Source organism: Tamandua tetradactyla, chromosome 3 (genome assembly GCF_023851605.1).
Source record: "Tamandua tetradactyla isolate mTamTet1 chromosome 3, mTamTet1.pri, whole genome shotgun sequence".
Classification (NCBI taxonomy): Eukaryota; Metazoa; Chordata; class Mammalia; order Pilosa; family Myrmecophagidae; genus Tamandua; species Tamandua tetradactyla.
The window spans coordinates 175,803,998-175,831,968 of record NC_135329.1 but is presented as its reverse complement, the minus strand read 5'-3'; the positions used below and the strand labels follow the sequence as shown (position 1 = coordinate 175,831,968).

Genomic DNA, 27,971 nt, shown 5'->3' with positions numbered 1-27,971 from the left:
TTGACTGGGGCATCCCAAGGGTGAGGCAGGCAGATGATGGAGCAGCTCAGCTACAGAGAAGAAGGGGGAATCCCCATACTTAGCAAAGAAGATGGAAAGGTAGGGCTCACACTCAGCCAAGGTACCTGCAACCTGCGGGCAGAGTAAATTGTTCTTGGTGGAGGAAGAAGCAACTTAAACAAGAAAGTCCTGAAAAATATTTTGAATCCAGCTCCCCAAGTACATAATACAGGCAGTACATATCAAGAAAAATAAAAAAGAATAAAAAAACCTTACTACTGATACACTCTGCATCTATTTAAAACTGGCCAGCCCAGGAATTTGGGGTCTGTATCTTTGATGTTGCTTTTTATATCTGTCAATGTGTAGAGAAAGTGACTTCATATAACCACTGAGCTTTCATCTGAATGTTAGAAGAGCAGTAGATGTGGAGGAGGTAGAAGACTGTGGAGAGGACGCATGAGGATATCTGAGAGTGAATTAACCAAATAAACCTTGGAAACTTATCTCCAAGTATTACTGTTTGAAAATTTATCTCGATTTCTTCCAAGCTTCTGAATCAAAAAAATAAACAACACTCCCTCTCACCACCACCACGTATACACACCCCTAGTATTTGATTAGATGCATTTTTGACTTTGAGGGATTTGTCCATTTAAGAACACATTTTTGCTGATTCACACCTGTCAAGTCCTTTCTCCTGATTAAGTCTTCATAATCATAGATTTTCATCAGCAGGCTCCTGTTGACTTGGTTACAGATTCTCTTCAGGGTGTCCAAGTTTCCTTCCCCCAGGATGAGCCTCTTCTCCATCTCTATGAAAATATCAATCATGGTCTAGGGGAAGGAGACAAAGTTGGGAGACTGTACTGAGGCATATTGGTTTTTAGATGAGATTTGTTTTTTACTTCCACTTTCTCCAAACCAAGGGCCCACCCCCACTTTGTAAGCAGACCCTCCTGAAAGAGCAAGGTGGTCTTACAAAGCCAACAGACCACAAAAAGGCTGAGTCTGTGTTTTCTGGCCCTGAAACGCCAAGTGAAAGGATAGAGGAGAGGGCATGTCAGCCATCATCTGGTCCCTGTGCAGAGCGGTTTGTGAAAGCATTTGTATGATGACTGTGAAATGGCCTGATGTGCCCTGGGAAATGACTCATATCCCAACATTATCTCTGGCACCCAATCCAACTAGAGACCTGGGCCCTCTCCCCTCATCTACCACAGTCCCAGGTTCCAGGTTGTTTCAGGCACTACAGAAGTAAGAAAATGTCTCAGGCCCATGACTGTCTTCCCTGATTCTGCTGGGTCCCACATTGGGCTGTACCTCAACAAACAACCAGCCTTTGCTGGTTCCTGGCCCTGCCTTGTTTCTGATGATTCACGGGAGCTGCACTCTTCAGTCTACAAAGGAATCATCTCTATAACACCCATGTCTGATTAGTTTTTTTTTCTCCCTGGTTAAAAGACCCCTTCCCTTTGATCTCAGCAATTCTACTGCTTGAGCAATTCCCAGGAATACATCTTGGTAGGATATCAGGTCTTACCATGCCATCATCTAGTCTACATTTGGGAATCTCCTGGCTCAAAAGAAACTTAAAAGACTTCAATTCCATTTTGCTTACTTCTTCTGAAATCTGAAAAAGCATGACCCTGTGACGGGAAATGAAGACACTTATTAGAAATGCTTTCTTAAATAATTTCTCATTAGATGTACAGAGTCAGGGGAATTGATTTCAATGACCTCCCTTTATAATAAAGCCACAAAACGACATTATTTATGAGTTGAGTCCTTACAAAGAGCCTGGTGTAGCACTTCAGAAATCTACTGGCTAAAGTCCAACTTTCCCATCCTTAAGACAATTTAAAGTTCAAGCAATTTTGTGTTTAAGTTAATTTCAGTTAAATGAATCCTCTTTTTTTATTGTCCTTTAGTGTAAAATCTAAATCTTATTCCAATAAAAATATCTGGAAACTATACTTTTAAAATTATACTTTTTAAGATACAAATTGGATCACCACTCCCCTAATTAAAACTTGTCAATACTTTCACAGTTGTTATCTTCAGTATGGAGGCCAAACATTAACTTCTGGAATAAAAGTCCTTTGTGAATGAGCCTAGCAGATCTCCTCACCTTCTCCTGTCACACTCATCCCTTTGTCCCTAATCCCTTCTAGGAACCCATCCTTGCCACAGCCCTCATGGATTCCGTCAACTCCCAAAACACCCAGATGGCCTGCCCTCTCATCCCTTTATGCTGTGTCCCGCCCCCAACCCTGCCCTCACACACAAACACCCTATTTCCTCCTCTATCTGCAATCTTCCATTCACCCACTAAGAATTGGCCCATGGCCTAATGGTACCAGACTAAGGAATGGAACTAGGATGTATACATATAATGGACTATTGAGTGGCTGTAAGAAGGAATGAAGTTGTGTGGCAGGCAATTAGGTGTGTGAACTTCACGGACTGTATGTTGACTGAAATGTCAGAAAAAAAGACAAATATTATCATACCTCACTCATATGAATTAACTATAATATAAAAACTCAGTGAACTGAAGTTGAGAACATGGGTTATCAGGTTGGGGTTTATTGTAAAGGGTCCTAGATTGTACGCTCTTCTAGCAGTCACAAATATTCAGGAGTTGTAACTGTTAATTCTAAATTCTGTGATACTGAGGTGTTTGTATATAACCTGATCATTCCCAGAAACTTTGGGTATTTATATGACACTTGAGACTCAGAGTTAGAGCTCTGAAGCTATGAAGTCAGCAGTATTCCATACAGGAACTGTTTAAAAGGTTGAAAAAGTGATCAGACTTCAAGTAGAGATATGAATGAAGCTGATCTGGATAGGACTAAAGTATATCAGAATATAGGGTAAAGGATAATATCATCCATATTTTAAAATTTCAACTTCTTTGTGTGACCAAAGATGTTTATTGGGTGGAAATTTTATATTCTGGATAGTGCATTTCCTAATTTAACTTGTATGGTCAGTTTAGTTGAACACCATAAGTACATGGAATTTTGACTAGGGCATGAGATTTTGTTGGTTAGTCCAAGTTAATGTGATACTCTGACATATTCCAGAGTAATTTGGACAGTGAATAAAGAAGTATTTGCAAAGTCCCTTTGGGGGACTGGGGAGAAAGGCGGAAAGATTCAACTTCCCCATTTGGAGAATTTCTGATATTCTCGCAAGCAGTGGGGACAACCAAATCAATAGGCCAGACCCTTGATCTTGGGATTTGCCCCTATGAAACTTTTTTTTGCAAAGGAGAATCTAAGCCTACTTAAAATTAGGCATAAGAGTCAATCCCAGCGAACCTCTTTTGTTGCTCAGAGGTAGCCTCTCTCTCTCTAAGCCAACTCAGTAGGTGAACTCACTGCCCTCCCCACTATATGGAACATGACTCCCAGGGGTGTAAATCTCCCAGGATGAGCTGGGACCTGGCACCAGGGATTGAAAAAGCCTTCTTGACCAAACAAGGGTAAGAGAGAAAAGAAACAAAATAAAGGGCAAGTGGCTGAGAGATTTCAAACAGAGTCAAGAGGTTATCCTGGAGGTTATTCTTACGCATTATACAGAAATTCCTTTTTAGTTTATGGTGTTTTGGAGTGGCTGGAGGGAAGTACCAGAAACTGTTCAGCTGTGTTCCAGTAGCTTTGATTCTCGAAGACAACTGTATAAAGATAAGACTTTTACAATGTGACTGTGTGATTGTGAAAACCTTGTGTCTGATGCTCCCTTTATCCAGAGTATGGACAGATGAGTAAAAAAAATACAGACAAATAAATAATGGGGGGGACAAAGAGTAAAATTAACTGGGAAGATGGAAAGAATCAGTCTAAGTATTGCCTGAGTACCCTCAGGCTGCATTCATTCATTCCCTATGCCTTTGTATTACCGGAAGGATGACACACATGTCTATCTGTTTACCACCTGTTTGAGTTCTCTGACAGCAGTGGCCATACTCTTCTCATTTTCATAAGCCCAGAGGGCTTCATGGAACCCACACTATGTGTCAGAACCCTGGATCAACCATCTACAGTACAAGCTGTGTGTAGGTTGCTGCAGCCAAAGACTTGGCCATCCTAGTTGGTCACGCTCTGGCATATATATGCATTCCTACTTGAGACCATCTCAGGCACCTCTACTGAGACCTCCTTATGGGTCAGGTAAATACTCTGACTCAGTACTTTTCCATTCCAAGATTCTCTCCACATCTCTTTTACCACCCCCTAGCCTTGGGCCTATAATGTGGCAGTCTTTTGTTTGGGGCTCCCTTGACAGTAAGATGATTCCCTACATTTGCACTTATCCATCTGACCCTTACAGCATTCCATTGTGGGGAAATGGGATATTGAGGGAGCTGGTGCTTTCTCCAGTTTTAGCTTCTTATTTATACATGGCAGTAAGTGATTAATGGCTTGACTGTTACTTTCATTTTTGCTTGTTTTCTTAATTGGCTACTCTTACACCTAGCAGCTCAGCTCCCACAGCTCATCCAGGGTCTTAACAGTTAACATAATATTGTTAATTATGGTTCTCAAAAGTTTGGGTCATTGTCTGGTACTGCTGGTTTCTCTCAGTCTAGTTCACATGGCAGAAGGAGTGGAATTTTCAAAAGGCCAAGACAGAGTGCTCAAAATAAGACCCTCAAGCTTTCCTAAATCTGGCACTGTTGTTTCTTAGGATTAACTGGTGTCTTAATGAATAAATTCCTTCCAAAAATTACACAGTCCTATTAAAGCAAACTTACCTAGGATATGCTCTGTCATTTTAAAGCAAAATGGCCGAGGCTCAGAGTACAGTCATTGTGCTGGTTTGAAGCTGTTATGTACCCCAGAAAAGCCATGTTCTTTTTCCTAATCTAGTCTTATGGAGACAGGCCTATTATCTAGGGTGGGACCTTTTAATTAGGTTGTTTCCATGGAGATGTAACCCATCCAATTGTGGGTAGGACCTTTTGATTAAGTGGTTTTCATAGAGATGTCTCTGCTCATTCAAGGTGGCTCTTAATTCACTTACTGAAGTCCTTTAGGAGGGAACAATTTTGGAAAAAGCTCAGAGCCGACACAGAGAGATATGTTTGAAAATGCAGAAAGAAAACACCCCCAGGGAAGCTGTTTGAAACAAGAAGCTAAAGGGCCAACAGACCCAGCCACATGCCTTCCCAGCTGACACAGGTGATCCAGACACCATTAGTATTTTCTTCAAAATCAAGGTATCTTTTTCTGGATGCCTTAGTTTGGACATTTTTATGGCCTTAGAACTGTAAACTTGTAAGTTAGTAAATCCCCTTTATAAAAGCTAACCCATTTTTGGTATATTACTTTCCGGCAGCTTTAGCAAATTAAAACAGTCATATAACAAGGAACATGCCAGGGCCTCAGGTGTCTGAGAATAGAAGGATCAAAGCATTAAGAGGCTAGGTAATTAGAAGGTAGTGGCTTTCACCCCTGGCACTGAAGGTCCTTCCCTAACTCAGGCCAAAGTTATTCATAAGCAAGCAATGAAATGGACCAGAGGCTTGAGTAAAGGGTTTCTGAAAAGAAAGCTAAAATTACTTTAAGTAGTGTCTGAAAACAGGGGATGCTGACAGTGAGAAAGATGGCAATATGCTTCTATTTTTAATGTCTTGTCACATAATCATGGAGGCATAATTGAATACGACTTGATATTACCCCTCAGATACCCACATTCCCACAGGTGGGAGAAGCCCAGCTTCATGGCTTTTGGCCAGGTTGACTTGAGACACTGCTGTTCTCCTGGCAGCAGCTTGGTTTCACCAGTGCAGCCAGGCTCCCAGGAGCTAAGCAGGCTCTTATAGATATCAATAAGTAGGTGAGAGGGGAATTTTGAGATGGAGATCAGTGATACTTTATCTAATAAACAAGCAAATTAAGTACATGAGCTGTACATCAGCCAATCAGAGGCACCAAATAAAAGACAAATAACATAAAGAAAGAGAGAGAATTAGAACTTTTAGAAAAGCTCTGTTTCAATTTCAGCCTACCTATAGGTAATGTTTCCCTTTGAAAAGTGAATTTATATTTTATGGTTTAAGTTTGGTTTGTTTGTTTGTTTCCTGGATTACATATAATCTTTTTGCTGTTTAGGGCCTCTAAATTTCTTTAACTGGTCTTGGCGGGAATTTTCCCAGAACACCCCAAATCACACAACATCAATAACCCAGCCAGCCGTGTTCATGAAGTGTCTATTAACCCACACCACCAAATCAACATACTGTGGAGGTTCAACCCACCTGTAGGCAGGAATCTGGGCCCTGCCTGGTATCAGAAGTTCATTTTCCATCTCCTCCCTGCTGACCCCCAGGAAATTGCTCAGCAGATCTAATCTTTGAATTCGGAAAAGCAGCTCCTTCAAAAAGAACAGGTTGTTCTCCTCCAACATTCTCCTTTCCTGGAGTCTCGAGAAGAACAATAAGGCATCATCAATGGGTTCCTGCTTCCTGTGTGGGATGTGGTCCAGGCTCAGGAATTTGAGGGAGGTCAGCTCATCACTGTCAAGTCGATCCCCAATATTGTAGAGAAGGTTGTGGAACTCCATGATTGTTGGTAGGAAGATACCGCCACAACCTACATCAAATATAATGTTTAAACCATAAGTACTTGGAATCTCAGGTAGGACATGAGATTTTGTTGGTTTGCCCAGAGTAATGCCCCGATGAGTCCCAGAGTGATTCGATCAGTGAGTGGAAAAGTATTTGCAAAGCCCCCTTCAGGGAATGGTGAGAATGGGGAGAAATTCGACTTCCCCAAGTTGAATTCTTGATATTCTCACAAGCAGTGTGGCAACCAAAGCTATAGGCTGAGCTCCCAGTCTTGGGGTTTGTTCATATGAAACTTAACCCCACAAAGGATAGGTCAAGCCTACTTAAAATTAGGCGTTAGAGTCACCCCCAAGAGAACCTCTTTTGTTGCTCAGATGTGGCCTCTCGCTCCAGCCAACACAACAAGCAAACTCACCACCCTCCCCCTGTCTACATGGGACATGATTCCCACGGGTGTGGACCTTCCTGGCAACATGGGACAGAAATCCTAGAATGAGCTGAGACTCAGCATCAAGGGATTGAGAAAAACCCTAGAATGAGCTGAAACTCAGCATCAAGGGATTAAGAAAACCTTCTCGACCAAAAGGGGGAAGAGTGAAATGAGACAAAGTGTCAATGGCTGAGAGATTCCAAACAGAGTTGAGAGGTTATCCTGGAGGTTATTCTTACGCACTGAGTAGATATCACCTTGTTATTCAAGATGTAAGGGAGAGGCTGGAGGGAACGGCTTGAAAATGTAGAGCTGTGTTCCAGTAGCCATGTTTCTTGAAGATGATTGCATAATGATATAGCTTTCACAATGTGACTGTGTGATTGTGAAAACCTTGTGTCTGATGCTCCTTTTATCTACCTTGTCAACAAACTAGTAGAACATATGGAATAAAAATAAATAATAGGGGGAACAAATGTTAAAATAAATTTAGTTTGAAATGCTAGTGATCAGTGAAACTGAGGGGTAAGGAGTATGGTAGGTATAATCTTTTTTTTTTTCTTTCTGTTTTCATTTTATTTCTTTTTCTATGTCTTTTTATTTCTTATTCTGAATGGATACAAATGTTCTAAGAAATGATGAATATGCAACTAAGTGATGATATTGTGAATTACTGATTATCTGTGTTAGTGTTTTATTTCATTTGTTAAATTTTTTTAATTAATAAAAAAAAAAAAATATATATATATATATATATATATATATATATATAATGTTTAAATGAGGAAGTAAAGCACCATTTACAGTTTTCCTGCATCAGATATTATTGTTTTCTATGATATACCAGATATTTTGCTGTGAATACAGGGGAAAAAACACAAAACAGTATTAGTTGCTGCACTAAAATAGCTTGCAATTTAGGAAGATAGATGTACAAACAAGCCATTATCAGAGTGGGTCATAACTACTAATTTTACAGATACAAATACTATGAATAGTATTTAGAATACTATGAACAAGTACATGCCAAAAAACCTAGATGAAATATATGAATTTTTAAACACACACACAAACTACCAGAATCAGCAATTAAAAATCTCCTAACAACAAAAAAAATCCAGGACCAGTTGGATATACTGATAATTCTATCAAACATTTAAAGAAGAATTAATACCAATACTTTTCAAACTCTTCCTAAAATAGGAAAAAGAGGGAACACTTCCTAACTGCTTCTACGAGGCCAGCCTCACCCTGATACCAAAGACAGACAAAGACACTACAAGATAAGAAATATCCCCAATATTCTTTATGAATATAGATGTAAAATTCCTCAACAAAACAGTAGCAAACCTAATTCAGCAGCATATTTAAAATGTTATACACCATAACCAAGTAAGCTTTATCCTCAGAATGTAAGTGTGGTCCAACATATGAAAATCAAAGAAAGTAGTACACTACATTAATAAAATAAAATAAAATAAAAATCACAAGATCATCTCAATTGATGGATAAAAACCATTTTACAAAATGCAACACTTTTCATGATAAAAACACTTAATAAACTAGGAATAGAAGAGACTTCCTATAGCATGATAAAGGCCATATATGAAAAACCCACAACTAATATTAAACTTAACAGTGAAAGACAAAAAGCTTTTCCCCTAAGATTAGGAGCAAGCCAAGGATGTCTGCTTTTACCACATGTATTCAACATAGTACTGGAAATTCTAGCTGGAGCAATTAGGCTAGAAAAAGAAATAAAAGGTACACAAATTGGAAAGGAAGAAATAAAATTATCCCTGATCACAGCTGGCAAGGCCTTATATGTAGAAAACCCTCCAAAATCTACAGACACACACAAACTGTTAGAGCTAAAAAATAAATTCAGCACAGTTGCAGGATAAAAGAAATCAACATACAGAAATCAGCTTTATTTCTATACACTAGTAATGAGCAATTTGAGAAAGAAATCAAGAAAACAATTGCAGTTATAATAGTATCAAGAGAACAAAATATCTAAGAATGTATTTAATCATGGAGGCGAAAGGCTTGTACAGTGAAAACTATAAACATTGCACAAAGAAATTAAAGAAGATATAAATAAATGGAAAGACATCTCATGATCAAGGACTGGTAAAGTTTTGTTAAGCTGACAATACAGTGCTAGGAGGTCAGATGGCAGCTTAGCAATGTGCGCGTTTTAGTTCGTCCTTCAGAACAACTACTAAATAACCAAAAACAGTACAGAACAGCTCCTGGAGCCACGATAGTGACCGGACACACAGCGTACCCCAGTCTGGACCAGCTGGACAAGCTGCGAGTCTCCGGAACCGTGAGTTCCCCAAGCCTGGCGCCTGGAGCCCCTACCCCACAGGCAGCTTCCTGGAGGGAAAGGAAAGACACTCTAACAGTAGCAGGGACTGAGTCCAACCAAACACCAATTGTGGCATTAATAAACAAATTCTGACTACTAAAAATAGGCCCCCAGCTCAGGCAAAACGGGTCAAGGTGGAGGGCGCTTATTGGGCTAACCGAAAAAGAGGAAAGGGGATGAAATGGAGGTGAAGCGCAACTCAGGTGGAATCCCTCCATCAAGGAATTCAGACCCCAGGGCTTGGAAATTTGAAGCCATTAAAACCAACCTACAACCTCTCCTCTGTCTCCACCATGCCCTCAGCAGAGAGGGTCTTCCAAAGTTAAAGGAGCCACAATATCTTTTGCTGGTGGGACCCGCAGGCAGATAAGCGCCACATACTGGGCAGGATAAGAAAAACAGAGCCCAGAGACTTCACAGGAAAGTCTTTCTACCTGCTGAGCCTCACCCTCAAGGAAAACTGAGGCAGATGACTCCTTCCCCCTGATAGGAGGCCAGTTTAGTCCAGGAAAACCCAGCTGGAGTCTGTAATACCTATGTAGACCCTCCTAAGGGTGGGGAGGGAAAAGGCACCTTACAAGCAGGACAAGAAGCAAGAAAACAAGAACTGAAAAATTACCCTCTGTTAAACAAAACTTAAGCTAGAGGCCCAGAAAAAGCTGAACTGAAGGTGAAAGAACAGACAACAAACTCATCTAGCAAGAAAACCCTAGGTAAGATAAGTGAAAGCAATCTCCAGAATAAACTAATTAAGGTAATTAAATGTCTAGACACCAGCAAAAAATAACAAATCACCCCAAGAAAACTGAAGATATGGCCCAGTCAAAGGAACAAACCAACAATTCAAATGAGATACAGGAGCTGAAACAATTAATTCAGAATATACAAACAGAAATGGAAAATCTCATCAACAACCAAATCAATGAATTGAGGGAGGATATGAAGAAGGCAAGGAATGAACAAAAACAAGAAATGGAAAGTCTGAAAAAACAAATCACAGAACTTATGGGAATGAAAGATACAGTAGAAGAGATGAAAAAAACAATGGAAACCTACAATGGTAGATTTCAAGAGACAGAGGTTACGATTAGTGAACTGGAGGATGGAACATCTGAAATCCAAAAAGAAACAGAAACTATAGGGAAAAGAATGGAAAAATATGAGCAGGGACTCAGGGAATTGAATGATAATATGAAGCACACAAATATACATGTTGTGGGTGTCCCGGAAGGAGAAGAGAAGGGAAAAGGAGGAGAAAAACTAATGGAAGAAATTTTCACTGAAAATTTCCCAACTCTTATGAAAGACCTAAAATTACAGATCCAAGAAATGCAGCGCACCCCAAAGAGAATAGATCCAAATAGACATTCTCCAAGACACTTACTAGTCAGAATGTCAGAGGTCAAAGAGAAAGAGAGGATCTTGAAAGCAGCAAGAGAAAAGCAATCCATCACATACAAGGGAAACCCAATAAGACTATGTGTAGATTTCTCAGCAGAAACCATGGAGGCAAGAAGACAGTGGGATGATATATTTAAATTACTAAAAGAGAAAAACTGCCAACCAAGAATTCTATACCCAGCAAAACTGTCATTCAAAAATGAGGGGAAAATTAAAACATTTTCAGACAAAAAGCAACTGAGAGAATTTGTGACCAAGAGACCAGCTCTGAGAGAAATACTAAAGGGAGCACTAGAGACAGATATGAAAAGACAGAAGAGAGAGGTGTGGAAAAGAGTGTAGAAAGAAGGAAAATTAGATATGACATATAAAATACAAAAGGCAAAAAGGTAGAGGAAAGTACTACCCAAACAGTAATAACACTAAATGTTAATGGATTGAACTCCCCAATCAAAAGACATAGACTGGCAGAATGGATTAAAAAACAGGATCCTTCTACATGCTGTCTACAGGAAACACATCGTAGACCCAAGGATAAACACAGGTTGAAAGTGAAAGGTTGGGAAAAGATATTTCATGCAAATAACAACCAGAAAAAAGCAGGAGCAGCTATACTAATAGCCAACAAATTAGACTTCAAATGTAAAACAGTTAAAAGAGACAAAGAAGGATACTATCTACTAATAAAAGGAACAATTCAACAAGAAGACATCACAATCATAAATATTTATGCACCGAACCAGAATGCCCCAAAATACATGAGGCAAACACTGCAAACACTGAAAAGGGGCATAGACACATCTACCATAATAGTTGGAGACTTCAATTCCCCACTCTCATCAATGGACAGAACATCTAGACAGAGGATCAATAAAGAAACAGAGAATTTGAATACTACAATAAATGAGCTAGACTTAAGAGACATTTATAGGACATTGCACCCCACAACAGCAGGATACGCCTTTTTCTCAAGTGCTCATGGATCATTCTCAAAGATAGACCCTATGCTGGGTCACAAAGAAAGTCTCAAAAAATTTTAAAAGATTGAAATCATACACAACACTTTCTCAGATCATAAAGGAATGAAGTTGGAAATCAATAATAGGCAGAGTGCCAGAAAATTCACAAATATGTGGAGGCTCAACAATATACAGTGGGTCAAGGAAGAAATTACAAGAGAAATCAGTAAATATCTTGAGGCGAATGAAAATGAAAACACAACATATCAAAACTTATGGGATGCAGCAAAGGCAGTGCTAAGAGGGAAATTTATTGCCCTAAATGCCTATATCAAAAAGGAAGAAAGGGCAAAAATTCGGGAATTAACTGTCCACTTGGAAGAACTGGAGAAAGAACAGCAAACTAACCCCAAAGCAAGCAAAAGGAAAGAAATAACAAAGATTAGAGCAGAAATAAATGAAATTGAGAATATGAAAACAATTGAGAAAATCAATAAAACCAGAAATTGGTTCTATGAGAAAATCAATAAGATTGATGGGCCCTTAGCAAGATTGACAAAAAGACGAAGAGAGAGGACACAAATAAATAAGATCAGAAATGGAAGAGGAGACATAACCACTGACCTTACAGAAATAAAGGAGGTAATAACAGGATACTATGAACAACTTTATGATAATAAATACAACAATGTAGATGAAATGGACAACTTCCTAGAAAGGCATGAACAACCAACTTTGACTCAAGAAGAAATAGATGACCTCAACAAATCAATCACAAGTAAAGAAATTGAATCAGTCATTCAAAAGCTTCCCAAAAAGAAAACTCCAGGACCAGACGGCTTCACATGTGAATTCTGCCAAAGAGTACCAACCCTGCTCAAACTCTTCAAAAAAAATTGAAGTGGAGGGAAAGCTACCTAATTCATTCTATGAAGCCAACATCAACCTCATACCAAAACCAAGCAAAGATATTACAAAAAAAGAAAACTACAGACCAATCTCTCTAATGAATACAGATGCAAAAATCCTCAACAAAACTCTAACAAATCGAATCCAGCAACATATTAAAAGAATTATACATCATGACCAAGTAGGATTCATCCCAGGTATGCAAGGATGGCTCAACATAAGAAAATCAATTAATGTAATACACCATATCAACAAATCAAAGCAGAAAAATCACATGATCATCTCAATTGATGCAGAGAAGGCATTTGACAAGATTCAACATCCTTTCCTGTTGAAAACACTTCAAAGGATAGGAATACAAGGGAACTTCCTTAAAATGATAGAGGGGGGCGGGCCGCGGTGGCTCAGCGGGCAAGAGTGCTTGCCTGCCGTGCCGGAGGACCCCGGTTCGATTCCCGGCCCCAGCCCATGTAAAAAACAAACAAACAAACAAAATATAATAAAACAAGAAAATGTTTAAAAATGTTTCCCTTTCTTCCTCCCTTCCTTCCTTCCATCCTTCCTTCCTTCTCTGTCTTTCCTTCCCTTCCTCCCTCAAAAAAAAAAAAAAAAAATGATAGAGGGAATATATGAAAAACCCACAGCTAATAGCATCTTCAATGGGGAAAAACTGAAAACTTTCCCCCTAAGATCAGGAACAAGACAAGGATGTCTACTATCACCACTGCTATTCAACATTGTGTTGGAGGTTCTAGCAAGAGCAATTAGACAAGAAAAAGAAATACAAGGCATCAAAATTGGAAAGGAAGAAGTAAAACTATCACTGTTTGCAGATGATATGATACTATACGTTGAAAACCCTGAAAAATCCACAGCAAAACTACTAGAGCTAATAAACGAGTACAGCAAAGTGGCAGGTTACAAGATTAACATTCAAAAATCTGTAGTGTTTCTATACACTAGCAATGAACAAGCTGAGGGGGAAATCAAGAAATGAATTTCATTACAATTGCAACTAAAAGAATAAAATACTTAGGAATAAATTTAACTAAAGAGACAAAAGACCTATACAAAGAAAACTACAAAAAACTGTTAAAAGAAATCATAGAAGACCTAAATAGATGGAAGGGCATCCCATGTTCATGGATTGGAAGACTAAATATAGTTAAGATGTCAATTCTACCTAAATTGATTTACAGATTCAATGCAATACCAATCAAAATCCCAACAACTTACTTTTCAGAAATAGAAAAACCAATAAGCAAATTTATCTGGAAGGGCAGGGTGCCCCGAATTGCTAAAAGTATCTTGAGGAAAGAAAACGAAGCTGGAGGTCTCACGCTGCCTGACTTTAAGGCATATTATGAAGCCGCAGTGGTCAAAACAGCATGGTACTGGCATAAAGATAGATATATTGACCAATGGAATCAAATAGAGTGCTCAGATATAGACCCTCTCATCTATGGACATTTGATCTTTGATAAGGCAGTCAAGCCAACTACCTGGGACAGAACAGTCTCTTCAATAAATGGTGCCTAGAGAACTGGATATTCATATGCAAGAGAACGAGAGAGGACCCGCATCTCACACCCTATACAAAAGTTAACTCAAAATGGATCAAAGGTCTAAGCATTAGGTCTAAGACCATAAAACAGTTAGAGAAAAATGTAGGAAGATATCTTATAAATCTTATAATTGGAGGTGGTTTTATGGACCTTACACCTAAAGCAAGAGCACTGAAGAAAGAAAGAAATAAACGGGAGCTCCTCAAAATTAAACACTTTTGTGCATCAAAGAACTTCATCAAGAAAGGAAAAAGACAGCCTACACAATGGAAGACAATATTTGGAAATGACATATCAGATAAAGGTCTAGTATCCAGAATTTATAAAGAGATTGTTCAACTCAACAACAAAAAGACAGCCAATATAATTACAAAATGGGAAAAAGACTTGAACAGACACTTCTCAGAAGAGGAAATACAAATGGCCAAAAGACACATGAAGAGATGCTCAACATCCCTGGCCATTAGAGAAATGCAAATCAAAACCACAATGAGATATCATCTCACACCCACCAGAATGGCCATTATCAACAAAACAGAAAATGACAAGTGCTGGAGAGGATGTGGAGAAAGAGGCACACTTATCCACTGTTGGTGGGAATGTCAAATGGTGCAACCACTGTGGAAGGTAGTTTGGCGGTTCCTCAAAAAGCTGAATATAGAATTTCCATATTACCCAGCAATACCATTGCTAGGTATCTACTCAGAAGACTTAAGGGCAAAGACACAAACGGACACTTGCACACCAATATTTATAGCAGCATTATTTACAATTGCAAAGAGATGAAACAAAATCTCATGTCCATCAACAGATGAGTGGCTAAACAAACTGTGGTATATACATACGATGGAATATTATGCAGCTTTAAGACAGAATAAACTTTTGAAGTATGTAACAACATGGATGGACCTTGAGAACATTATGCTGAGTGAGACTAGCCAAAAACTAAAGGACAAATACTGTATGGTCCCACTGATACGAACTGACATTAGTGAATAAACTTGGAATATGTCGTTGGTAACAGAGACCTTCAGGAGATAGAAATAGGGTAAGATATTGGGTAATTGGAGCTGAAGGGATACAGACTGTGCAACAGGACTGGATACAAAAACTCAGAAATGGACAGCACAATACTACCTAACTGTAATGTAATTATGTTAAAACACTGAATGAAGCTGCATATGAGGATGATAGAGGGAGGAGGGCTGGGGACATAAATGAAATCAGAAAGAAAGATAGATGTTAAAAATCAAGATGGTATAATCTAGGAATGCCTAGAGTGTATAATAATAGTGAAATGTACAATGTACAAACTTTAAAAATATTTTTGCATGAGGAAGAACAAAGGAATGTCATTATTGCAGGGTGCTGAAAATAGATGATAATTAATACTTTAAAATGTCACCTTATATGTGACACTAAAGCAAAAAATTTTTGTTACAAAATTTATATTTTGACTAGAGCATTTCCTAATATAACTCATGTAGATAGTTTGATTGAACATCATAAGTACTTGGAATCTCAGGTAGGACATGAGATTTTGTAGGTTTGTACAGAGTGCTACCCAGATGAAGCCCAGAGTGATTTGATCAGTGACTGGAAAAGTATTTGCAAGCCCCCATCGGGGAATGGTTAGAGCACGGAGAAATTCAACTTCCCCAAGTTGAATTCTTTATATTCTCACAAGCAGTGTGGACAACCAAAGCTATAGGCTGAGCCCCCAGTCTTGGGGTTTGTTCATACGAAACTTAACCCCACAAAGGATAGGTCAAGTCTCCTTAAAATTTAGGCCTAAGAGTCACCCCCAAGAGAGCCTCTTTTGTTGCTCAGATGTGGCCTCTCTCTCCAGCCAAAACAACAAGCAAACTCATCACCCTCTCCCTGTCTACGTGGGACATGACTCCCAGGGGTGTGGACCTTCCTGGCAATGTGGGACAGAGATCCTGGAATGAGCTGAGACTCAGCATCAAGGGACTGAGAAAAACCCTAGAATGAGCTGAGAATTAACAGCAAGGGATTGAGAGAAACTTCTCGACCAAAAGGGGGAAGAGTAAAATGAGACAAAGTGTCAACGACTGAGAAATTCCAAACAGAGTCGAGAGGTTATCCTGGAGGTTATTCTTATGCATTAAGTAGATATCACCTTGTTAGTCAAGATGTAGTGGAGAGGCTGGAGGGAACTGCCTGAAAACGTAGAACTGTGTTCCAGTAGCCATGTTTCTTGATGATGATTGAACAATGATATAGCTTTCACAATGAGACTCTGTGAATGTGAAAACCTTGTGTCTGATGCTCCTTTTAGCTACTACATCAACAGAAGAATAGAACATATGGAATAAAAATAAATAACAGGGGGAACAAATGTTAAATTTAGTTTGAAATGCTAGTAGTAAATGAAAGCAAGAGGTAAGGGGTATGGTATGTATAATCTTTTTTTTCTCTATTATCATTTTATTTCTTTTTCTATTGTCTTTTTATTTCTTTTTCTAAATCGATGCAAATGTTCCAAGAAATGATGAATATGCAACTATGTGATGATATTAAGAATTACTGATTGTATATGTAGAATGGAATGATATCTTACTGTTTTGTTTGTTAATTTTTTTTAATTAATAAAAAAAGATGACAATACACCCAATGCAATCCATAAGTTCAATACAATCCCTATCAAAATCCAAAGATGTCTTTTTGCAGAAATAGAAAAACTATCCTAAAATTCATATGGAATATGAATAGCTGAATAGTCAAAATAATCTTGAAAAAAAACAAAGATAGAGAACGCTCATGTCCTGATTTAAAACTTATTATTAAGTACAGTAATCAGAATGGTGTGGTATAGCATGATAGATAAATAGGCCAATGGACTAGAATGCAGAATCCAGAAATAAACCCATAATATATGGTCATTTGGTTTTCAAAAAAGGTGCTAAAACCATTCAATGGGGAAAGGACAGTCTTTTCAGCAAATTATACTGGGAAAACTATATATCCACAGGCAAAAGTATGAAATTGGACCCTTACCTCATACTACATATAAAAATTAACTCAAACTGGTATATTAAACAGATAATCAAAAAGTATTGGCAAAGTCCCCTGAGGAATGGGAGAAAGACTACAGAACTATTAAACCTTATCATCAGGGAATCCCCTGATACTCTGTCAAACTTTAGGGATACCCAAATCAATAGGCCATGCCCTCGATCATGAGGCTTACTCTTGTGAAGCTTATGTAGGTAGTGGGAAAACTTAGACTACCTATAGACATGCCTAAAAGTTACTTCTGGAGGACCTCTTTTGTTGCTCAGATGTGGCCTCACTCTCTTTAAGCCCAACTCTGCAAGTGAAATCACTGCCTTCCCACCTACGGGGCACAAGACATCCAGGGATGAAAGACTCCCAGGGATGAGTCCAGACTATGGGATCAACAATTCCATCCTGACCAAAATGGGGAAAAAAAGTGTAACTAATAAACTATCAGTGGCTGAGAGAGTTCAAATAGAGTCGAGAGGCTACTCTGGAGGTTGATCTTACACAAGCTTCTGTTAGACCTTGCTACCTATTATAACCTGCCAACCCCAGCCAGGACCATTCCAGCCAATCCTAAAGAACACCAATATATAAGATTCCACAAGGGTTCCATGCACTAGAGTAACTTTCCAGAAACCTACAACCTCCAGATGGGTCCCTGGTGCATTTATAGTGCTGAAACCTAGCCCAGCTTCTCCAGAACATCAGATAGTTCCATCTCCCTACCCCATATTAGTGGCAGACCCTTCATTATCAAAAATTTAGAATTGCCATAGCCCAAACACCCCCAATGAGAGGGATGGAAAGATCAAAGGTGATGGTGAAGTTATACATAGAAGACGGGATTTAACAAATGAATATGAATGCTGAATCATTAAGTTGATATCTCTTCTAGTCTCCAGTATTTTAGAGCAGCTAGAAGTAAAAACCTAAAATTATGGAATTGTAACACATGCAAAACTCTGAAATATGTTCTACAACTAATTGTGGTGCTATGCTTTGAAATTTGTATATATGTTTTTTTCATATATAGTTTTCCCACTACCTACATAAGCTTCACAAGAGTAAGCCTCATGATCGAGGGCATGGCCTACTGATTTGGGTATCCCCAAAGTTTGACAGAGTATCAGGGGATTCCCTGATGACAAAGTTTAATAGTTCTGTAGTCTTTCTCCCATCCCTCAGGGGACTTTGCCAATACTTTTTGATTATCTGTTTAATATACCAGTTTGAGTTAATTTTTATATGTAGTATGAGGTAAGGGTCCAATTCCATACTTTTGCCTGTGGAAAAAAGCTTTTTTGTATATATGTTATTTTTCACCAAAAAAAAAAAGAAGGAAAAAAAGTTGATTGTGATGATTAAAAAATATTTAAACCCTTTAGCCTCCTATATTCTGGAGCAGCTAGAAGGAAAAATCTGAGAGTATAATATGGTAGCCCATGACAAACTCGGATTTGTCCAATAACTACCTGTTGAAGAGTGCTTTGAAAACTACTGCTTTTTTTTATTTCTTTGCCTTGTATATATGTTATAATATACAATAAAAAAGTTAAAAATCAAAAAAAATTAACACAAACTGGATGAAAGGTGTAAATTTAAGAATTAAACTATAAAATGCTTATAAGAAAAAATAAGGAAAAATCTTCATGACTTCAGATTTGACATTAATTTCTTTTTTTCCCTTAAACTTTTTATTTTGACATAACTCAAACTTAGAGGACGATTGTAAAAATAATAGAAAATCCATACAGAAAACTCAAACATACCCCACCTCCATATACCCAGATTCATCAGTTTTAACATTTAGCACATTTGCTGTATCATTCTATCAATCCATCCATCTTTTTATTTATCAATATTCTGAACACTTGAGGGTAAGTTGTATACATCATGCTCCTTGAATACAAAATACTTCCATACACATTTCCTAAGAACAAGAATATTCGCTTATGTAACTACCTTAAGTACAGTTATCGAGATCAAGAAATTTAATATTGGTATAAAACTTACAATCTATATTACACTTTTTTTCATAGGTCCCAATAATGTCCTTTGGGGCCTTTCCCCTCCATTATTAGATCCAGCCCAGGATCAGGTACTGTATTTAATTGTCATTATCTTTCTAGTTGCTCTTTAAAGAAAAAAGTGGAAACATACAAGAAACATAAACTTTCCCTTTCACCCACTCCCAAGCATACCATTCAGTGGTGGTAATTACATCCACAAGTTGTGCTCCCCTCACCACCATCTACTACCAGAACTTTGCCACCACTCCAAACAGAAACCCTATATCCATTACGCATTAAGTCCCCATTCTGTCTCCTTCCCCATCCCAGCTAACCTGTACTCTACTTTCTGTCTCTAAGCACTTGCACACCTTAGCTATTTTATGTAAGTGGAATCATACAATATCTGTTCAAACTTTTGTGTTGTGTCTGGCTTATTTCACTCAACATGATGTCTTCGTGGTTCATCCATGAAGTCACATGTATCAGAACTTACTCCTTTTTAAGACTGAGTAATACTGCATTCTATGTATATAGCACATATTTTTATTCATTGATCTGTTGATGGACCTTTGGCTATTGCAAATAGTGTTCAATTATTCACAATAACCACCTTCTGGCTATTGTGAATAGTATTCAATGAACATTGGTATAAAAATATCTGTTCAAGTTCCTGCTTTCAATTATTTTGGGTACATACCTAGTAGTAGGATTGCCAGGTCATATGGTAGTTCTATGTTTAATTTTTTGAGGAACTGTTTTAAAGGAACTTCCAAATTGTTTTATACAACGGCTGCATCATTTTACATCCCCACTAACAATATACAAGGGTTCCTGTTCTCTGCAATTTCATCAGCACTTATTTTCTGATTTTTTAAATGGCCATTCTAGAGGTTAGGAGGTGGTTTTATCTCATTGTGGTTTTAATTTGCATTCCCCTAATGGCTAATGATGTTGAAAATCTTTTCATGTACTTCATAGCCATAACTTATTTGGTAAAATGTCTAATCAAGTTCTTCATCTATTTTTAAAGTGATTTATCTTTTTTTTGTTGGCAATGGTTTCTTAAATATGACACCAACAGCACAGGCAACAAAAGGAAAAATAAATAAATAGTACTTCATTGAAATTAAAAATGTTTGTACATCAAAGGACACTATCACGAAAATGAAAAGAGAATTAACAGAATGGGAGAAAACACTTGCAAATCATGCATCTAATTCGGGATGACTATTCAGACTGTATAGAGAAGTCCTGCAACTCAACAACAGAAACAGGTGATGCAAACTTGGGCACTCCCCTCACCTAAAAATTGTCCCATTTCCTCAGCTGAAAAATAGGAAAATCACTTGGAAGCTGTGGTTTTCAAACTCTTCAAAGTTGAAGAGCTGTTTGTGGAAGCTTTACTGTGTTGATATCCTTCCCTTAAGAGATGACCCTTGAGTACTAGCATTTGGAAACTTTGAGCTAGAAAACCTTTAAGTTTCCAGCCAGCTCCATCATTTCTATGATTCTTTGAACAGCTTGATGCCCACAGACTCAGCATCTTTGGGTGCTTTCCTTAACCTGTTTGAACCTGTTTCTTCTCGTGAAACAACGTGGATAGGTTAGTGAATCTTTAAGCTCCCCTCAAACCCTAACATATTTGGATGAAAACATGCATCATGATCTTATTACTCATAAATAGGAATGAAGTGAGCCATGACCCATGCATTTTCTTTATTTGGTGTCAGAATAGGAGCTTAAATGTTTTTAAGAAAAAAGCCAAAAAAACTTTGAACCTTTTACTTTTTCCTTTAAAATGCACCCCTACCCCAATTAAAGTAGCAGTGTTGGGTTTTTGTATGTGTGCATGAAAACTGGAAATACAGTATATTATAAGGTCATAGTTATCACATCACACACACTCAGATATATTTATATATAAACTGGAATCAGTCTGCATGTATGGGTGTATAACATTTTTTCCCAATAAATAATTAAATATTCTTCTATGGCACATTTTAAATGTTTCTTTGATTTCCAGCATGTGGACATATCAAAATTTACATCAAGCAATTTTCTATTTCTTTATTGTTGAAAGTACTATTGCACTGAGAAGCTTTTTCAAATACCCTGTTCAAATCTCTGATTATTTCCTTACGATAAAGGATACTTTTTTAGAATTGAAATTATTGGCAAAACTATCATTGTCCTTTTAATCTAGAGTTCCCATCATTGTTTAGCAAGGTTTCCCAATTTAGGAAACCAAGAAGGACAATGTCACAGAAGGATACACATTATATCGGGTTCACTAAGCCTAAGAACCTAGACTTCCACTACAAAAACAATCAGTAGTCGTGAAAATACTTTTATTTAGAAAGCCTATTTTAAATGTGTGCCCAGTACCTAACAATACAAATTCAAAATACAACAAACAAAAACTGCTGGATATACAAGGGAATGGACTGGCAAGCCCATTCCTTATACATACTTAATAGAATGAACATTTCCACACGTGCTTGAGGGACATGTCCACGGAGAGTCATCACAACATCGTGTAAAATTGAACAACTAGAAACACCCCAAACATCCTTCAAGAAAGGAATGGCTAAACAAATTAAGATATGGTTTCTACAGAATATTATGTAGCAGTTCAAAGTAATTGGCTCCATCTTTTGTAATAAAATGAATGGCTATCCATTTTATTGAGTGAAAAAAGCACGTTACAATAACAAAAATCATACCATCTACTTATAAAAATACCTAAAGAAATACAATAGTTTCAATGACTATGGACATATATATAAAAGCAGAAGATAAAATAAAAGGGGTAGGCTGTACGGATGGCTCAACGGTAGAATGCTTGCCTGCCATGTGGGAGACCCAGGTTCAATTCCTGGCTCATACACCCCTACCCCCCCCCCCCCAAAAAAAAACATAGGGGAATGGAGAGAAAAGTCAAGATTGGGGTGAAGGAGTAAGGAAAGGTATTTTACCTTTTCCTGCAATGTGTTGATCGTTTAAAAGGCGAACGTATATGGATATTATTTTTGTAAATGAAGTTAATGTTAAAAATACTAGATTTGGTGTGTCCTTGTGTTTAAGGCAGGCGAGTGGGAGAAGGAAGAAGGGCCAGAAATGAGACCTTGTGAGAAGCAGGGGCAGGGAACGCAGATCCTTGAAGGCCCTGCCAATTTTTGTTCTTAACAGAAAACAAAATATTAGAACTCAAGTTTTAAAAAGAACTTATCTTCCCATAAAAAAATAGCAGGACTTTCATACATCTCTCTCAGAAACTACAAAATCTAGCAGACTGAGTACAAGAAAAACTACAGTGGGATCGGAATGGCACAAATGACAAACTTTAATTGGCATTTATACTCAGTAGAAACGACATGTCCTTTTCAAACACACATGAAACATTCACAAAAATGAAGACAATCTTAATAGAGTTCAAAAAAAGCAGAAGTAATACAGTCCATAGTCTCTGACCACAATGCAATGAAGTTAAAAATTTACAGTGAAAAATGACTAAATCAAAAACACCACAACAAGAACTATCCACATACGCGTGGCTTTTGCAACATATGGTATTGGGGCAATTGGGCAGATGTCTAGAAAAAAAAAGAAATAGAAATGCATCCTTACTAAACGTCTTACATCAAAATAAATTCCAAATCAATAAAAAATTCAAATCTTAAAAATTAGATACCAGGAAAAGAAATATGAGGATCTTTAAGAATAATCTTGCAGTGTTGAAAACATTTCTAAGTATAACACAAAACCTGGAAGCCATTAAAGAAAAGACTGATACATTTCCTTAAACAATAACTAACATATTCTGTAAAACTGCCTGAAACAAAGTAAAAAATAATAATAAATAAACCTAATACTAGAGGAAAAATGCAGAAAGGGCAAAATTTCTTAAAATAGAGCTCTTATAAGTCAGATGAGAAAGAGAGAGAGAGCAAGAGAGCAAGCAGTAATGCATAAGTAGGTAAGGAACACACCCAGACAACTCAGAGAAAAGGAAGTACCGATGGCCACACTATTTTTAACCAATGGCTTTTAAACATATGAAGAGAAGTTTAAGCCCTTTGAAATAAGAAAAAAAGCAAATTAAAATTACAACGAAAAACCATGTTTCTACTACCAAACTGGCAAGGCACACAAAAATGTAATACACAGTGTTGTAAAATGGTGGAAATAAAAACTAGGAGTTGGGTAATTTGACAATACTGTCAAAATATTAAATGCACAGATCCTTTGACCCCGCCGCTTACCCTCCAGTAGGTTTTCCTACATTAGCTTAAACATAATTGTACTCAAAAATAGGCACAAGGATACTCATTGCAGCATTGCCTGAAGTAACAAAAGAACAGATACAACATAACTTTACTAGTTTAAAAAGTTGAATAAGCTATTAACATATCCAATGGAATTCTATCCAGCTGTTTAAAAGAATGGGAAGAGGGAAAGGCCAACGGCCGGCAGTGCCACATGCCCAGGTTCTGCTGTGACTACTGCCATGCACAGCTCACCCCTGACTCCCCCTCTGTGAGAAAGACACACTGCAGCGGTAGGAAGCACAGAGACTGCTGTCAGGAACAGAGGGAAGAGCAAGCTCAGCATCTGATGACAAAACCACGGCTGCATTTCCCCAAGAACAGATATCTCCTACCCCCTTTTCTGCTCCTCCTCCTGCAGGGGCGATGAGCCACCCCCTCCCCCCACCCCCCAACCCCCGTCTCCCCGGGCCTCCGTGCCCTGGGATGATGCCAGCACCCCATACGGAACCCCCCCATGATGCCCATGATGGGCCCGCCTCCTCCTGGGGTGATGCCAGGGGGACCTGCTCCTGGTATGGGGCGCCCTGTGGAGGTGCCTGGACCCCGTGATGAGACCTCCTGCCCATCCCATCACGGGGCCCACTCAGCCAGGAAGAACCCCACCAGACAGATGAGAGAGAGAGCCTCTCTGAAGCAGTTCTGTCACCAGGAGATAGGGTGCTGTGACTTTGGGTGTTTTCTAAGAGCGTGACAAGGAAGACTTGACCCCCCTTCCAATCAAAGAGAGCATAGTTTTGGAGGGGAGAAGTGGGACAAAAAGAAAGGCAATTTTCATGTGTATTATGAAATGTGAAAATAAAGTCGTCAGCTCATAAAAAAAAAAAAAAAAAAAAAGAACGGGAAGAGGAACATGGCTGGATAGTGGTTATTTTCACCATGTATTCTTAAGTGCTGTGTCAATGTGTGTATTCAACAATAAACTCTCTGAAAAATACCAGGAAGCACCTTCAGTGGTTGGCTCGGGAGGGAGGAGCCAAGGCCTGGAGTCAGACCTGGAAGCCAGACTTGCTCATCATTCTATACCCTTTGGGGCAAACAGATCTGTACAGTTTTAAATGTTTACGCTTAACTTATTCTATATGGAAATTTCTATTTAAAGACCCACGTGTATTCATATCCTGGAAAGAATCTAAACTAGTTCCAGCCCTATTTAGTACTATCGAAATTTAAAATCATTCTAACTACTGTTAAAATGTCATTTTAAAATGAAATCAACTAAAGAAACAAATGAAAGCAGAACCTTCTTTTCTCCCTCCACAGTTATTTTTTCTGCTTAGTGTATTCAATGTGGAAAAGACAGGAAAGATAAAGAGGAAAATAAAAAATTATCTATAATTTCTACCATTCCAAAATAAATATCTAATATTTTTACTACCTTCCCGACCAAGCATTTTATGCACGGAACCTTCCCTCCATAATTAAATATACCATATTTCAGTGGTATAAATGGATTTCTCCACTAATAATATTATAAGTACATCTTGAAGTTTTTATCTTCTCTTCTTTAACATGGTTTTTAAATCTGTAAAGCAGTTAATCATGTGGATGGATCATAACTTAGGTAACTAGTCCTGGTTTAAGATGATCTTAGAATATAAATCTGTGTGCACACCTCTAATTATTTTCTTAGAATGATTTCCTAGAAGTAGTATTACTGGGTCAAAAAGAATGAACCATTTTAAGGCTCTTGTTATATATTCAATCGTATTTTCTGACGGTATATAATTAAAAACATGATCTAACCCAAGCCCAGGATGTCATGAGTTTCAATATAACGTGACTAAAGTTCGGCTCTTGTCCTCTGTAGTTGGCTTATTTCACTCACCTTATTATCTTTGCAATAATGTGATGGTGATTTTTACATGATTTTTACATCATAACATAACTGACACTTGTACGGCAAAAGCTAAAGGGGCTTCTTTTTTGGCCCAGGTTTTCTAGGTAGCACACTATTGAATTATATATTTGAATGTGGTTAAAAAGGGAGATTTTAGATTGTATATATGTTATTCGAAAAAAAAACATAGGACTGTACAAAACAAACAGTGAACCCTGTTGTTGTAAATGATGGACTACAGCTAATAGTATAACTACAAAAATGTATTTTCATGAATTCTAACAAATGTAGCACAAAATGCAAGGCATTAATAATAGGATGGTAGATGGGACCGCTACATAAAATAATAATTATGTATTTTTAATAACAGGGTGATAGATGGGACCACTAAATAAAATAAAATAATAAAAAATTATACACGATTTTTCTGTAAAACTACGCCTCCAATAATAAATAAAAGAAAGCATAACACCTGCTTTTACCTTTTGAAAAGATATGTATATTTAATCTTTAAAGAAGTATGATTATGTGCCTTCCTTCTATAAATTCCTTCAATGGCTCCCAATTGCAAATAGGATCACATCTAAGTCTTCAGATATTCCACTATTTAATGTCTCTCTTTTTGTCACGTTAAGGTCATCACCTCTCTGATCAGAGTCTAGTGCTCTAAAAGCACCCCTCTACACTGGAGAACGAAGCAGCTGACCAGCACACTTCTAGGCCATACAGCTCGTGGGCTAAAAACCTTGTTAGCTCAATATTTTTAAAACAACATTCACTTATGTATTTTTTTTCCCTGATCTTAAAAATAGTAAAAGTTACACATTCCTTAGACAAAGTGCAGAAAAGTATGAAGAAGAAAGTAAAAATTACTTAACTTGCCATTCAGAAGTCAGTCTTTGGTCACATTTGGTGTTCTTATTCCCCAATTTTATTCACATATTATTTTAAGCACAAATATATACATCTAAAATCTCTATATAAATATATATAACATATACAAAATTTTAAAATATATAGCTATATCAATTTGAGTATTTTGCCATATAATACATAAATGTCAAATAAAAATAATAAAATAAAGAATGATAAATAATTAATTAAAATAAGTTATAATTAATTAAAATAAATTATGGTATTTATTATTTAATAGTATATCTATATAAATATATTTATATTACATAGTCTGTATTCAAGCGTATTTATATTTTATATAATATATTTATGCCCAGAGATATTTAGATGTAAATAATAAATGTTTACATTATATGATAAACATTTATAACATAAATATCCATACAAACATAAAAATATTTTTCCTGTCTCATTTTACTGTGTCAATGGAAAAATTGCTACTCATGTCCCCATTTTACATTTGTGAAAATGTACAGCTTAGGAGCAAGTTCAGAAAAGTACCCAAGCTAATAAGTGGGATGGTCAAGGCTCAGAGTTACACGTCACTCAAAGGGTTCAATGGCAGCCCCTATAAAGATTTAGCTTTTATTCTAAATGAGTCAGGAGCACTGAAGGAATTTAAGGAAGATACAATCATAATATTTTTGAAGATTACAATTACATAATTTTTAAAAACCATAAACAAACAAAAAGCCAAGCAGCAGTTCTCTACAAATCCATTATGGTAGAGAGAGTCAGAACCTTACAATCCAAGTCGGAAAGTGTTGAAGTCTGGATTAAAATCTCCTCATGTCATTCCAGAGTCCCAACTCTACTACTGTTTTACGAGACAATTTTTATATTTTTCATATGCCACAATTGAACCGCAAATAAATCTCACCTCTTACAAACAATCACCCCATCAGCAGCATTCTAGCTCTTTAGAGATAAGGACAACTAGTTCAAGGCTGAAAAAACACGCGGTCATTTTCTGAGAGAAAAAAAATCATATCTCGTTCCCAGCTTGAGAGCAACGGAAAGTCACTCTCAGGCCCCAAACCCAAGCAATGGTGTTGCTGCTCCCTTCAATCCCAAAGCTCCCTCACATGGTGGGCACCCCAGAACTTGACAGCTATGCACTCTGGTCACAGACACGGCTCCCAGCAGGCACCCCCAGCCAGGGCTGTCTCACAACCCCATAAAGGTGTTCAACCCTTAACAAAACGTACAGCGAACCCCATAGTTTCCGATACCATTCACAACTGCCCCTGCAAAGGCTGACTCTCAGGTCTCTGCTTTTGTGGGTCTGTTTCCCATTACGTGGTTGTCTGCATTGTTATGAATCTTTTTTGATTTCTTAAAGAATAAGTAAACGATTGAATTACTGGGACCATGTGCGCCTGTGTGTGTGTGTTTATGTGTGCGTTGGTGGGTGTGAGGGCTTCTGCAGTAGCAAAGTCTGTTGCTGATCGCCTGTCAGCAGCCTAGAAAATTCTAGAATCCAAGGCCTTCCTCCCAAAAGGTCCAGTTGGTCTTACCTAAGAGTCAAATCCTGGGTCCTCACAATGTCTGCCTCTTCCTCACGGGTCTCTCACCCACTGCGTCTGAGATGAAAGGAAAAGTCAAATGAGAGGCGTGAGGGCCCAGCCCACCAC

General features: G+C 37.8%; 1 protein-coding gene and 1 pseudogene across 4 annotated transcripts in view; one reads left to right on the top strand and one right to left on the bottom strand.

Annotated features, from left to right (window-relative positions):
• CASP8 (caspase 8) overlaps positions 1-27,971 on the bottom strand; it is a 50,905-nt gene that overhangs the window by 16,974 nt on the left and 5,960 nt on the right. For 3 of the 4 annotated variants that reach the window (XM_077154678.1, XM_077154677.1, XM_077154676.1), the window contains exons 2-5: positions 27,855-27,920; positions 6,272-6,605; positions 1,544-1,649; positions 684-837 (exon numbers count right to left, since the gene is read on the bottom strand). In XM_077154678.1, the coding sequence (XP_077010793.1) occupies positions 684-837; positions 1,544-1,649; positions 6,272-6,576 (565 nt within the window). In that variant the 5' untranslated portion in view covers positions 6,577-6,605; positions 27,855-27,920. Of the gene's footprint in view, positions 1-683; positions 838-1,543; positions 1,650-6,271; positions 6,606-27,854; positions 27,921-27,971 lie in introns of those variants that run through there. The other variant, XM_077154679.1, reaches the window with a different exon arrangement.
• Positions 23,737-24,199, top strand: LOC143676498 (U1 small nuclear ribonucleoprotein C pseudogene; annotated as a pseudogene).